At 47.8% G+C, this 14,858-nt stretch overlaps 1 protein-coding gene across 4 annotated transcripts in view; it reads right to left on the bottom strand.

The window, feature by feature from the left end:
• Positions 1-14,858, bottom strand: part of Frmd4a (FERM domain containing 4A) — a 307,939-nt gene that overhangs the window by 11,448 nt on the left and 281,633 nt on the right. For all 4 annotated transcript variants that reach the window (XM_021215326.2, XM_029547334.1, XM_021215327.2 and 1 more), the window contains exons 16-20: positions 11,442-11,564; positions 7,392-7,620; positions 4,988-5,044; positions 1,108-1,348; positions 189-353 (exon numbers count right to left, since the gene is read on the bottom strand). In XM_021215326.2, coding sequence (XP_021070985.1) covers positions 189-353; positions 1,108-1,348; positions 4,988-5,044; positions 7,392-7,620; positions 11,442-11,564 — 815 coding nt within the window. The remainder of the gene's footprint in view (positions 1-188; positions 354-1,107; positions 1,349-4,987; positions 5,045-7,391; positions 7,621-11,441; positions 11,565-14,858) is intronic.

Below are 14,858 nucleotides of genomic sequence, written 5' to 3'. Positions count from 1 at the left end.
GCTCTGGCTGTCCTGGAACTCACTTTGTAGACCAGGCTGGCTTTGAACTCAGAAATCTGCCTGCCTCTGCCTCCCAAGTGCTGGGATTAAAGGTGTGCGACACCACCGCCCATCTGGAGCCAATGATGTCTTACTATACCAAGGTCTGGCCCAGAAAGGCAGGTGGCCTGAAGGCCCAGCAGACTCACCTTGTGGAATGAACGTAGTGGGGACTCCGGATGCGTAGGTCTGGGGTGGATGGCATGCTAGACTGGGAATTCCAGTGTGGGAGGCTTCGGATGGGGCTGTTCTGTAAGGAGCTGCTTACTCCTGCCTCCGTACAGCTTCCTGTGCTGGGGAAGCGCTTGTGGCTGCTGCAAGCAAGCAGAGGGAAGCCATGCTGGTCACGTGAATACAATGGGGCGGCGTTAGTAGGGGCTGACTAGCTTGGGACAGTAGATCTAGTTGCAGGGAGAGCTTGCCTGGGACCCCAGCTCTTACCATCACACCTCTCCCCCTCCACCCCTGCAGTTAAGCACAGGGTGACTATTCTGTGGAGCCTTCATCCTTAACAAGTATTGTTTTCCAAGAAACAATACTTGTGTGTACCCTCTGAAGCTGTATAATTAAGGAACATGAGGAAAACAGAAGCGGGCCTAAATGCCTTCCAGATAATCCTCTCTACAATGTTGATATTAACCAAGCAATGAGCTGACGCTGTGTGCAGCTTGCATCACAGCTGCTTGGCTCCAGAACTCGGCCGGAAGATGGTGTAGGGTTCTATACCACCCTGAGGATCCTCAGATCCGGCTCTCCTTTGCCATTCTGGAATGCTGCTGGCTACAATTTCCTAATTAATTCCTGTGAAATTTAACAGCATTAAATCCATCTGCCAACAGGTTGACTGTGAGCCAAACCCTTACCTCCCCTCCTCCCCCACCTTCAGAGGACAAATCTGTACTTCTGTGGGTTTGCCAGCAGAGGGCTTTGTGAACAAAGTTGAACTCTCAGTCCCAGGAAGGAAAAGAGTATCCTTTGGGAATATTTGTAGGTTCTAATGTGGGGCAAGCCTTCGATTCCGTTTGAGCGTGGCCGGAGACCTCATTTGGATGTCCCAACGCAGCTCACCTGGAATGGCCGTGGGAGGAGCGTTTCTTCACCTTCTCATAAGGCTCGTCTAAAGATGACTCGCTCCACATTTTGGGCTTTAAGGGTGACTTGTCATAGTCGCTCCGGTGATAGTGCATCTGCCTGAGTCCCTCCAGGGACTGTGGGGGAGGAGGCCTGTTGTGTGATGATGGTGGCCGAGGAGGGAGTCCCTTGTGTGGCGACTGCAAGGGGGATATTGTGCTGGTAACCTGAGAGTCCTCTGCGTCACAGGAGGAGGAAGAACTGATCAGAGACGTTATTCCCACAAGGGAAGGACCAGCCTTTGCCCAAACACACCGTGTCAGCGCCTTGGAGCTACACCTCAGATATGTGCCAGGATCCTGTGACCCTCCCCCACTGGGGTCAATCCAGGTCAAGTCAGAGCCCAGACTTCAGGCTTAACTGAATGTGAAGGGCACTACTGTCGAGTCTGGTTAAGTGTGAATAAAGTCTGAGTTGGATTCAGTGTCACCAACAAGTGATCACTTCGTATTAACCAGGCAAATGGAGTATTACATTCTAACTTTTTCTTTTTTAATTTGGTGCTAAGAAATGAGCCCGGGGCCTCAGACACGCTAAGCGAGTGCTCTATCGTGGAGCTATGCCATGACTTATGTTTGGAGAGACACTCAACAGATCTCCCTTGCTCTGGGGGGAGGGGAGTTAACCTTCTTGACGGTTTTATCTGCTCTGTTAATCCCTGTGTCCTCAGGGTTAAAATGACAGCTGGCACCCAGTAGGTACTCAATAAATATTTGTTGGAGGAAAAAAAATAAATTGAAAGTGTATCTGTCAGGTATAATTAAGTGCTGACAGGTCCGCCTTCCACCATCCATGCTTCCCTCACAAGCTTCTTAAATTCTCTATAATCTGTCCTGGCATAGTTAATCTGTGATGTCGGAATGGAGCCCAGGGCCTCTTTCGAGGCTCTCCACTGAGCTATAGCCTCAGGTCTGCTCAAGGTGTCTTAGAGGAAGAGGGTCCCAGTCCTGTGGGACCCTAATGGCCCAGGGTTACAGAGGAAGAAGGGTCCAGGGAGCTTCAAACCTGGATACCTCAAAGGTAGGCCGGCAGAGGTTGGCTATCTCCCCAGTCTCAACCTGGAGCCACAAAGCCAGCTCTGGCCACAACAACCCTCGTAAGAGAATTTATTACCCTGACAGTTACCAGCCTTCACTCCTTGTTTGACCTTATAAGTTCCCCTCCCCCAACTCCTGAGTATATAAATGAAACATCTTCTAACACCCCTGTCCTGGTCATTGGTACAGGCCACACAGACCTCACCTCAGAGACCCACCCCACCCTAATAAGCCTAACCGGTTCTCTTCCGGAATGTGCTCATTGCCTGCACACTCATCATTGCCTGCCAAGAACCTGCCCTGCACTCACCTACACCAGGCTAAGCTTCCCTCCCTCCAGTCCAGCTAGCGCACAAGCAATACGCCCTGCCCCCATCCCCCAAGTGGACACCCAGCAGCACAATTGGAATAGTACCCTACCTCCACCATCTCTGGAGTGCAATTTCGCACATCTGTATGCTGGACGGCTTCCAAAGGAAGCCAACCCATTTAGCCAAAGAAGGCAGATGTCTCATAAGGCACAGTGACTCTCGCCTGTAATTCTAGCCCTTGGTAGACAGAGGCAGGCAGATCAGCAGTTCAAGGCCAGCTTCTGTTACACAGTGAGTTTAATACCATTCTGAGCTACTTGGGACCTGGTCCAATTATAAACATCAATCCACAACCAAACCCCAAAGGCGCTATCTGGAAGCAATGAACTATGGGGCAGAGGAGGACGGAAACTGAGTAGAAATCTAGAGGTGAGGGGGCTAGGAGGTTCTTCTACTCATCTGAGGAGAGGGTGGAGAGACAAGGGGAGGGAGGGAGGGAGAAATTCTGAGTGTGCCTACATAGTGTGGGACCTTGAATTCCAGGCAAGGAGTTGAGATTTGACCTAAAAGCTACAAGAAAACTTTCTTAACATAAGCATAGATGTGCCAGGGTGAAAATCCTGTTTTAGAACTATTATTCTTGCAGTTTTGACCCTGGGAAAAACCAACAATAGACACGAGGAGGGTTTAATGAAGAGATTTGGTGGTAGGTGGCTTTGGGAAGAGAGGAATGCCCAGGGCTCACGGGGAGGGGGGGAGGGCTAGAGGAAAATTTCACCACCAACCACTCACGGGACCCTATATCCATTTTCAACTTTTCGGTTTTTCATAGCTTATTCCTCAGTCACCAAAATTCAAAGGCCAGATAATATATGTGTTCTGGTCTATTCCTGCTAGTCCTTCAAATCAGACAGGAGAAGTCTCTAGGAAGTGAGGGGAGAGCCTCAAGTGGGAACACAGGCCTGGAGGAGGCACTCCCAGCTCTCAGGAGGTTGGAGGCCCAGGACTTTGGGCAAAACTGTTATCATGATGTCTCAAATTAGCTAATGACTTCGTAAAGCCCTGCGTGGAACTCCTAGCACAAGGGGACACCGCTAGGTCGTTCCTTCCTTGGCAGACCTGGGTGACATTGATCAATGCTAGACCAGGAAGGGTCTCATATTCCAAACAGGCTTCTGTGTTCTCATGGAATGCCACAGCCTCCCCACCCACTTAATGCAGCAGACAGTCAAATTCAACAATCTGATTTCTAATAGCTAGGGCAAGACAACTGGGTTTCCTTCCCTAGGTTTTCCCACATCAAGAGCAATCATTATTATTATGGCAATTATCGTTATTACAGTGACTTGGGTAGGCCTTTCATGTTTTCTGTCTGAATAGCCACTTACCACTGGGTGCCTGAGGTTTTCCTAGAGGGCAAAAATAATTAACTACCAGTTAACAGATTTCCATATAATTAGTGTTCTCCTTTTCCAATGTTTTAGTTTAGCAACCATGGGGAGAGCTTCAGAAATGGTCCTAAGTCTCGAAAGCCTGCTTCTGCTGGGGTGGGGTGGGGGGGCTTTCAACTTCTAAGACTGACCAAGAAAATATCCCTTGGCTGTTGCCAGGTTTGAGAATTTAACAGGAAATAAAACAACAATGGTTTCTAAGACTGTCGTGTTGCTAAAGGGACATTCTCGCCCTTGTCTCAGGAGCAGAGGATGGACCAAGTCCTTCCTATAGCTCAGACTCTTTCAATAGGGCCCAAGCTTTGCTGTGTAAGCCAAATAAATATCTGCTTCTTTCCGTGTGTGTGTGTGTGTGTGTGTGTGTATACTATACAATGACAATGCAGGCTCTTAATTCTAAATTTTCTTTTTTTTTTTTTCTTTTCTGTTTTGTTTTGGCCCAAGGGTGGAACTCAGGGCCTTGCATACGCTAGGCAAGTGTTCTCACGTAAACTCCCAGGTCCTTGTTTGGTTTTGGCACAGGGTCTTGCTATATAGTTTCGGTTGCCTTGAACATTTGATCCTCCTGCCTCTGTTTCTAACTCTCGTGTGCTAAGATGACAGGATTAAAGCTACCATGCCAGCCAAAAAAGTGCTTTGAGTATTACAGAGACAAGATATCACTTCAAGAATATAATCTATTCTTTTGGCTTATATGGGCCAAGAATAATTCTCTAGGCCATCTATCCCAAGAGTATCCAACCCATACCCACGGGCTATCAGAGCATGCGTGTTTATTTTCTATGCTATTGGAATACAAAGGCTGCAGACTGGACATTCCTGGAAAACCAGTGTAAATGTAGTACCACTGTGAGCTCAACAGTGACTCTTAGGGACAAAAAGAGCCTACAAGGAATCCATCCAGTCACCATCTCAGCCTGCATCTTTCCTGTCTACAAGGCCATTCCCAGGCAGCCTACGGAATAACCTGGGTTTAATCTGGATTCCACTTATAAGAGCAGAGAATGGGAAAACCTACCATCTTCCAGAACAAGGGCATCTGAGAGAGAGCTGTCCTCGCTGGCGATATTTCCATCTAGAAGATAAAAAGTGAAAGTATACAGGGTTAATGTGTTTTGGAAACAGAACCTGGTGTGTAGGAACCTTGACCTTCCCTCCAATCCTGGCAACACCCTCCCATCTCTTTTGCATCAGTAAGGAAAGGAAGCAGGGAAACTTAAAGATGCTGTGGGGTGTTTTCTTTGACAGTCTGGTGGAGGAGGACCATCCTCCCCACCCTGGCTCTGCAGCGGGCCCTGGCTCTGCAGCGGGCCCTGGTCTTTGTGCACTTAGGCTCTTGGTCACCTGATGCTATGGCTTAGCCTGTCCTAGAAGGGAGGTAGGACCTGGTTAAACCACGCCATTGTTCTAGAACAAACTCAGGGCAAGTACCAGCCAAACCAGAGAAGGGAGCAGCTGTTCTTCAACAGATCCAAAACCAGGGGAGGGAACTCAGTTTTGCTCACATGGTTATAAATGGTTTCTCAATGAACTTAAGTGATTAGGAGAGAAAACAAGCCTGCTAAATACAGACTCCATCTCTCTGAAGCTTATTTTTATAGTCACCATTCAATTAGGAACATGCTCGAGAGAGAGACAGTAAAAGGATCCTCCCTCCCACTGGGGAAACTGAGGTCCTCCCAGGAAAGAGTCTGTCTGAAACGATCCTGTTCACTGGGAGACATTAGCATAGATCCAAGTCCTTCAGATTCTGAGTTTAGGGTCTCATCTGGAAACACATGCTGAGGCCCTAAGGAGCTTGCTCACTCCTAACGCAGACAGGCCTCTGTGATGAAAACATTACTTCATTGTGGCAGCAAGGCAGATTCTTGAACAGTTAACAAAAATGGCTGGAGGCTTGTGTGGAAGAAATCCGGAACTGGCACAAATGATGATTTATAAGCCAGTGCTGCCAGCAGACCTAAGAAAATAGCCCTCACTGAGGCAGGCCTCTGAATGGGCGCCCCGAGGCCACCTGGTGAGACAGGCACCCCCAGGCTGCTCTTCCAGACATAGCTCTGACGCGCTACATAGCTCTGCTACATAGCTGCTTGGAGGCGTTTCTACAGAGCAGGGAGGTTCACATGCCTTCGAGGAGGCCCCAAAGGAGGCAGTGAGGAAGAGGGACCGACTCACTGTAGCCCTGTTGGAAAGTGGGGCAAGGGGCAGCAGAGGAAGACACAGAACGGCGGGCACATCCTAGAGTGAAAGGACCTAGAGTGACCATCAGTGGATGGTCAGCCCTGTCCCTCCCGACTATGAACCCATCTTCTCCCTATTGTTTGATAGGTGAACTGCAAGGAGACAGGCGTTGGTATCTTGCAATCTCCAACCCACCACTGGTTCCTTAGTATACCCGTATTTCTAGGGGACAGATCTGTAGCGATATATTTACAACATACATAACATCGGTTATCATTTTCATCTCTTTTAAGTGTACATGGGACTTAAGTACAGCAACATGGTTATACAACCACACCACACATCTTCTGCTTGGGCAGGGCTTTCATTTCCCAGACTGAAACCTTGCACTCATTATGAAACACACACACACACACACACACACACACACACACACACACACACAGAGAGAGAGAGAGAGAGAGAGACAGACAGACAGACAGACAGACAGACAGACAGACAGACAGACAGACACAAAGAGCCTGGAAACCCCTATATCAGTTTCTGTCTTAGAACTAAGGTGGTAACTTAACATTCATACTCTCTAGATAATTCTAACATATATTATCAAGAATTCAGTGACTTGGAGAAAAAGAAAAGATGCTAACCATGGGAGAGACCTGATGCTTGGGGGTGGATTTGCGGGACTTCTGGTTTACCATCATCACCAAAGCCCTGAGCTGAGCTAAGAGCACAGTCCATGAGGGACTGCCCAATCCTTCAAGCCACAGTGCTTGGGATAGAAAGCTCTTGGTAGTAGAATCAGCCCGTGGGAAGGAGACTGGGGACAGAATGGTGGCCCGAAGGACTTAACTCCAGTACACTGGCTAGGCACTTTGCCTTCCAGTCTTAGGAAAGCTAGGTCTCTGAAAACTGCAGAGCCTCAGCTCTCTCGAGGCTCGGCTGGACTATCACAGTAAGCGCCTTAGTTCATGGTGACACTGAAGAAGAGAGTTGGCTCATTCTAGGTTCCCGAGAGAAGTGTCATAAATGACATCGGGGTTCTGTGTATGGACCCTTTCATTTGTCCTTCCCATTGCAATTCATTATTAGAATGGAACATCAGGCTTACCCATCCCCTTCCAGGGATAAACCATAGCTGTGTGGGTAAGAGGCTACTTAGAGCCTGCAAGGATCCAGAGGAGGACCTAACAGGACCTGGTTGTCTGGGAGCAGGGCGGGAGCTTGTGGGTGGCACTGACCATCGATGACAAGTGAAGCCCTCTGGGTGGGTTTCTTCCCTGACTTGATGCGGTTCTCGTTGATGGCGTTTTCAATCTCCTGCAGCTTCTTCAGTGCATTCAGATAAGAGGTCTTCCTTTGTTTCTTCAGTTTTTTACTGACATTGGGGTCACTGGCTAGACGGCGGGCGGCCTCCGTGATCTGGGACTGAATGGCAAATTCTCGTTCCAGGCGTTCCAGCTCAGCTTCCTGTGGGAGGGAAGACCAATGCTTACACCTTCTGATGCTGCTGCTGCCCGGGGAGACTTGACCTTGCCCACCTCTAGCCCAGGTCTCAGCCCACAGACTTTCAGAGCTTTCTTTCTCAACCAAAGGCCTGATGAAGACCAAGCCTTAGAGGCAAGTCAGAACCGTTGCTAGTAGCTGTCATTTTCTTTTTCTACTTGGAGCATGATCTCTGGATCATGTCAATGTCCTCTGGGAGTTGTTCATACATGTACATCTCCCGATACTCCCATATATCCCCCTCTGTCCTACACCTTTGTGTGCCTCGTGTTGGGATGCACACCCGCACACCTATGTGTCTTCTGGCAGCTCTTTCTGCAAGCCCTAACTGTTCTTTTCACACTTGTATGTTCATAAAGGCCCTTCTGGGCCCTCTAAGGGGCAAGGATGATGTGGGGGTGGGTGTTAGAACTAGTTCTCCCCCCCCTCCTTGGATGGGCTTCAGACTCTCCCTCCCCCCTTCATGTGTAACTCCCTCCTAGCTCTACTGATTCCTTTGGCCCTTTTACTAAGATAGTCTCCCTTGAGTCCAGGACCTGGGAAAAATAAGGATGTAGGTGCCTGCTCTGCCTAGGAGACCCAGATCCTGGAAGACCCTGGATGGAGCATTTGTTGCTGGCCTATTGTCTAGATGTCTCATCTGCACATGTATGTACACCAGATGATGCCAAAAGTGGAGGAAGATTGTGTGTGTGTGTGTATGTGTGTGTGTGTGTGTGTGTTAGGATCTGTGCTTGAATGCAGAATCCCCTTAAGCATCAAGCAGTCATTTCTTTGATTTGTCTCTTCCCAGGTTTTTATGCTTTGGATGTAAACTATTCCTTATGTTTGGCTACCAGTTGTTGGCACTGTTTTGGGAAGTTTGGTAACCTTTAGGAAGTGAGTCCTAGCTGGAAGGAGATGGCTTGGAATGTGTTACGGTGGGAAGGGTTAGGGTTGATAACTCAGCCTTCTGTGCAAGCTCTGTTCCCCCTTCTGATGCCAAGATTTAACAAGCCTCACCCCCAAGCCCGGCCTCCCGGTTCTGCTCCCTCACCACAGGCCCCGCCTCCAGTTCTGCTCCATAGTGAAATCCTAGTCCCTGAAAGCAGGAGCCCAAACAAATCCTTTTTCTATTTTAAGTTGCATTTGCCAGGTATTCTGTCATAGTAACGAAAAAGTAAACTGACTTCCTGGGGAAACCATTTCCTGGAAGCTAGCTCTAAGCAGCAACAGTTATTCCAGAATTTGAGTATTGATTGGGTGAGTGCAAGGCCTACCAGCCTGGGCGTGTTCTGGGAACGCATAGGAGATGAAGCTCACACTACATAAATGCATAGCAACGACACAGTGGCTTCTCTTTTCTCAGTACCCACACATAATCATTAAAGAACACATATCTTGTGTAGGTGATTTGCAGTCACATTAAAGTTTGGCAGAGAATGACCAAACTAAGGAAGCGGAGACTGTTGTGTTTGCTGGATTCCACTTGTCTTGCTAGTACAGTGGCCCAATAATATGCTTCTGAGTACAACGGGCCAAGCTCGGGGTGAAGTCGGGTAGGGAGGCCTACTAAGGAAAACACTGCCTGATTTCATCGGCTTTTGAGCATTTCAGGTCTAGAAGCAGCAGGAAGCAGGTGTGGGAGGAAAAAGGGACACTCAGAGACAATAATCCTTCCAGATCTTTCCAGTGCTGGCCACCCTTGCTCGCTCAGAGGAAGAAGCCTATCAATATGGACTCCTGCCCAGAGCTGTGAGTCAGGGACAAAGACCGGTCTGTGAATCTGGGCTCCCTGAAGCAGCTGTTCCTGGGTGGTTGTGATAGCTCTGGTCCAAGATATTGACCCTGAGATTTACATGCGTCTAGAACAAGTCTTGATAGTCCAAACGAGTCAAGGACAAGACTGAATGGATTGTCTGTAGGAATAGTCGTATGGCCAGGAAGCAAAGCCAGCATCCAGGAGCACTGGGGCAGCACAGAACAAAAGCGAGACTCTTTCCATTGGGAGGAAGTGCTGCAGAAGTCTATCTGCTTCCTGTTATGAAGTTTGGAAAGATGCAATGGGGCCAGCAAGGAATCCTCAGAGCCCTAGAGTTGGCTTTCTTGAAAAGTAGAAAAAAACTACAACTCAGGACCCCGAGCCAGGCATGAAAGGACACTCACTAAACATGGGATGCTTCTCAAAGCTTAGGTTGTGATGTGGAGCCAGCTGTGGAAGACAGACACCTGACCATATGGTGCTCTACGCCATTCCCCTCTTCTGACATCTCTACTTCCAGTGGCTGTCTGCTGAGCATCAGGCATGTGTAAGTGTCCAGGGAAATGATCGTCTAGCTCACTTATTCCTAGTGATAACCCAGCGAAGTCAGCGTCAAACGTGAACAGATGGGAGAGGAAGTGGCCTGATTAGGTATCACTTTGGATGAAGTGCTCTGGGTGCCTGGGGCCTTCCAGGGGTCTGTGACTGCAGGCCTCAGCATGCCCTCTACCTTCCCGCTGACCTTACTTTGGAAAATGTCATTCTCTAAGTTCCTTAAAAGGCTAAAGGTACCTTCTTTGCTTTTCTTTCCTTTGGTGGTTGTCAAATGTCCTCGAGGGATTTTCAAGACTAAGGTAATCGAAGTGAGAAGACCCTCCCTGAATGTGGGTGACGTCATTCTGTGAGATGGAGGACAGCACTCATCTCTCCCTGCATCCCAACTGCAGATGGATGCAGTGTGAACCTGCTGCCCCAAGCTCCGCCCACCAAGCCTACTGCATTCTCAAACTGTGAGCTAAAGTAACCCAACCTTCCCCTGACACCCCTCCCCTCCTCTGGTTTTGTGAGGACATTTTGTTTCAGCAACAAGAATAACTAATGTGCCAGGCTGTGTCTGGAAGTGTCCTCGAGCCTTCTGTGTACCACTGCATGAATGAGTAACTCTAGTCAGAAGAAATTTGGGGAGACCTTGAGGCCTGAAGGTTAACCTGGCCCTTTGTTTCTCTTGCACGAGGGCAGGATACTTTTTGTTTTTGTTTTGTTGTTGTTGTTTTGTTTTGTTTTTTGTTTTTTGACATAGTATCTCACTGTATATTTCTGGCTGTCCTGGAACTCACTATGGAGACTAGGATGGCCTGAAACTCACGAAGATCTGCCTACCTCTGCCTTCCAAGAGCTGGGATTAAAGATGTGTGCCACTACGCCCGGCTGAGCTTTGATTACCTAGTCTCAGCCCTCACCAGGATTCCATCCAAAGAAGATAAAAAAAAAAAATCACGTTGACATATGGCTTTTCCAAATAGAGACAACTGAGGCCATGGCAGAACAATCATAGGCTGCGTGTCCATGCCGTGATGTTAGTAGCCATGTGACTTGAGATGGTAGAGGGCAGGTCCTTCCTGTCCTTCCCCAGCCAATGAGAACTGTGGCAGGAGATTCCCTTCTTCCATGTAAGTCTTTCCAAAGCCGATGAGAACTGTGTGGTATCAGGCAAGACCAGGAATAGCAAAGGCCACTACTAAGATGGATACTTGCATGCTAGTGGGATGTTCTCCCTAACCTTAACCGACCACTTGCAAGTAGACTATAGTATTAGATAAACAACCTCAACAGAGACCCAACTGTGCACACTCAGGCAAGCAAACTGAGCCCGTAAGGGAAAACCATATAGCAACTAGCCAGCTGACCCAGACACGGTAAAAGGGAAAATACGGGCATTTAGAAACAATGAAGAAATTACAGAGACCCTAGCAACCCCAACGAGGACAAATAAGGATAACCCAAGTGGGATAACGGGAAAGACTCCAGTGAGAGAGGAACATACCTCTCCTTTCGGCAGGATTTTCTGTTCATCCAGCTTGAAGGCTGTTCCAATTCTCCTCCGAACAATAGGTGGTTCCTCTCCTGGATCCAGGGGATATTCAACAGGCAATTTTCCTGTGAGTTCCTGCATGCGCCAAAGAGCAGTTCAGAGAGGCTGTAGATCATGTAGACCCGAGGACATGCTTATCTTTTAGCTAGGACTCACAAACTGAAGCAGGGATCCAATGCATACCTAAGACCCATTAGCATTAAGCACGATGTTTAAATGAGAGTTTATGGGATAGCTGGGCTTGATGGTACAGCCTTGCAGCCCAGCTAGCTACTCAGGAGGCTGAGAGGGGAGGGTCACAAAGTTAAGACCACTCATGAACTAACTAATGAAACCATCTCAGAAGACCTCCACAAAACAAAACACCCTCCTCTAAAAATGATAGAGTTCAGTGGCAGTGTGCTTGCCCAGTATGCATGAAGCCCTGAGTTCACTCCCCAGTATTGGGGTGGGCAGGGAGGGTAGGAGGAATAGTTCACGTTATGAAATTTAAATGCTACAAAAAAAAAAAAAAAATGAATGCCGACACTCCTTCTCTACAGAACAGATGTGCTTTAGGGTTTTATTCTCCCCAAAATATTTTTTTGTTGTTAAGCAAATAGAACTTCTCTTGGACTTCACTATGGTCCATCTTCATTCATTTGTTGATCTAGTTGATTCATTTCATTTCCTGTGAACCTACTATGTGTGAAGAAATGCCACACAGTCAGTGAGCAGCAATCAACACAACTGATTCTTTTCACTTGCACCAGTCACTCCCACTTGGAAACTTAAATGTTTGTTGTTGTTGTTGTTGCTTGCTTGTATGTTTTTTCTCAAATGAGTTTTCCTATGGGGAGTGTTATCTGGATGTCAAAGGCCAGGGAGCTGCATTGCCTAGAAGAGACTGATCATCATTGAGCTCCAGTTCTGCATTCAACAGCAGAAGGCTGACCTCAAAGACAAATAGGTGTGCTATTGCAAGCCAATACTCACCAAGGCCATGAATTCAAGGCCAGCCATGACTACATAGTGAGACTTTGTCTTAAAAAAAAAAAAAAAAGACACTAACTTCTGTGTGAGAGTTTAAGTAAAAACTAAACATTAACAGAGGAGATGCACACACACACACACACACAGAAATTCTGGTGTGTGTGCATCTGGGGCTCTGGGAATCTAAGTGTTAAGGGCACCATGACAGCAAGCAGAGTGCAGATTGCACAGTGACTCTGGGCCAGCGCAGACCATCTGAGGAATGTCTCAGCATTAGAAGGCCCTGCCTGCATGAATGAGGATCGGTTTAAGTCTGCAGCTGACCAAGACTATGGAAGCCAGGCAAGACTGCAAGAAGTCTCTCTGAGACTGCAGAGAGGCACCAGAGAGGCTGGGGACCCCACTCTGTGCATTTGGCAGGCACATCTGGGCAGACGCCAGTTCTGGCTTTCTGACCCCAAATCACTACAGATGCTACACAGACATTGGATGTCTGTGGGGAGGACAAGCTCAGAAGTGTCCTCTTAAAGCTCCACATAGACAGCTTTCATGTCGGGCAGCCCAGGTCTGAGTGCCCATAGCAGGCAAAGTCAGGTCACAGGAAGGACCCCTGAAAGCCCTTCTTGTCGTGGCAGGCAGACTACATGGGTGTGTGTGTTTGTTTGTGTCTATGTGTGCCTGTGTGGTCTATGTGTGTCTATGTGGTCTATGTATATCTGTATGGTATGTGTGTGTCTATGTGGTATGTGTGTGCACAAGCACCGACCCCCCAACCCCGCATCCTGGGCCTCTTCTCCTCTGTGTTTATATCACTGGAAGTGGCTCAATGGATCTTTTATTCTTTATGTAAGCATTTTAGAATTTTAGAGCAGGATATCCCACTGTTTGATATTCTGGAATATTCTCTCTTAAAAAAAGATTCACAAGTGTCTCTGAGACACTTGCTTAATCTTTGACTTCCTATCTGCTTCCCTCTTAGGCCTTCTACAGACAACAGCCTGTTAAGATTGTTATTTTAATATATGTATAAACAGCACACTGTCAGGACTTCCTTTCTGAGACATGGCAGAAGAGGTTGTTAACAGTGCCATGGATTCGTAACTCCCAAGAGTTGGTGGTTTCAGTTTATATTTTGAAAACGAGGCTACTGCTTGAAAGTCCCCAGGCCAAGGTCTTGATTCTCCAGTTATAAACCCGACTTCACCAGAGCCCCATGGTGGAGATGTAATTGAATGCACGGCAGTGGGCCCTCTTGCTGTGGAACACCCATGGTTCCCACTCTGCCTCTCAAGGCTGCTCTCTTCCCAAGGGGTCAAACAGTGTTTCTTGTGACTTGAGTCTGGAGGATCTGTGAGCTGGGAATTAGCAGGGAGGCTACTGGGTCCCTTTATCTCACTCATGTCAGGAGACGCTGCTGGAAGTTAACACTCGCGGGCAAGGGGCTGACTTTTGGGTTGTTTCTACCTAAGTTATATTTTCTGTTCTCAAAGTCAGAGGAAGTGGGAGCTTTTGTTTCCTTTACATTGCCTTTGTGAAGCTTTTATGGTGCATGCTGGCCTCGCCTTGACATGCTCCTTATGTGCTGTAATGTGTGGTCTTTGCTTGGTTTAGGGACTTCTTTTATTAAACGCAAAACAAGGCTTTACAAATTTATGAGAGGCAGACACCAAGGACCCACTTTTTTTCCCCACTTCTTCAAGCATAGTCTTTATAAAAAACGCTGCTAATATTTACAGTATCGCATAGCACACATACCCCTCCCCCCAGCCAGGCCCCCAGCTCTCCTGATTTGCAATGGATTTGTGCTAATGTGGTTCTGCCTTGAGCAAGCTCCGGTTTAAATCAATCCAGACATAATTAAGCCAAGTTGAAATGTAATGTGATCTCACTCTCAGGCCCACTGGTTCGCTCTTCCTGCTGCAAAGCATTATTATGTGGGGGAGGGGGTGTCCCTCCTGGATTTAGTTAGGGGCACTCTCCACGCTTCCCATCCAGAACTGTTTACCCACAGAGCTTTGGGTCAGGGTCTGTGGAGCACAACCACTCCCAGGAGAGCAACACTGTAGGCGTGTGAAGCACATGCACATGTGTGTTTGTACACACAACACACACATGCACATGACTGTATGTGTTACACTAAGAAATGAAGTCTACGAGCACTTTAGTCTACAAGGGAAGAATGGACATTTTAATAAATGTCAATGTGGATTGAGGGAGTCTCTACATATATAGTGCTATTGGGACTAGCACTGAAACAGGCTGAAGGATACGTTGTCTGTTGGAGTGGTGTGTGTGGGAGGTGGGGTATACTGTGGCAGTACATGAGGCCACAGGACAACCCTTGGGTATCAGCTTTCTTCTTCTGCCTTGTTTGAGACAAGGTCCCTTTTGTTGCTT

The sequence above is a fragment of the Mus pahari genome, chromosome 16 (assembly GCF_900095145.1).
Source record: "Mus pahari chromosome 16, PAHARI_EIJ_v1.1, whole genome shotgun sequence".
NCBI classification, from domain to species: domain Eukaryota; kingdom Metazoa; phylum Chordata; class Mammalia; order Rodentia; family Muridae; genus Mus; species Mus pahari.
This window is presented reverse-complemented; position numbering and strand designations above follow the sequence as displayed.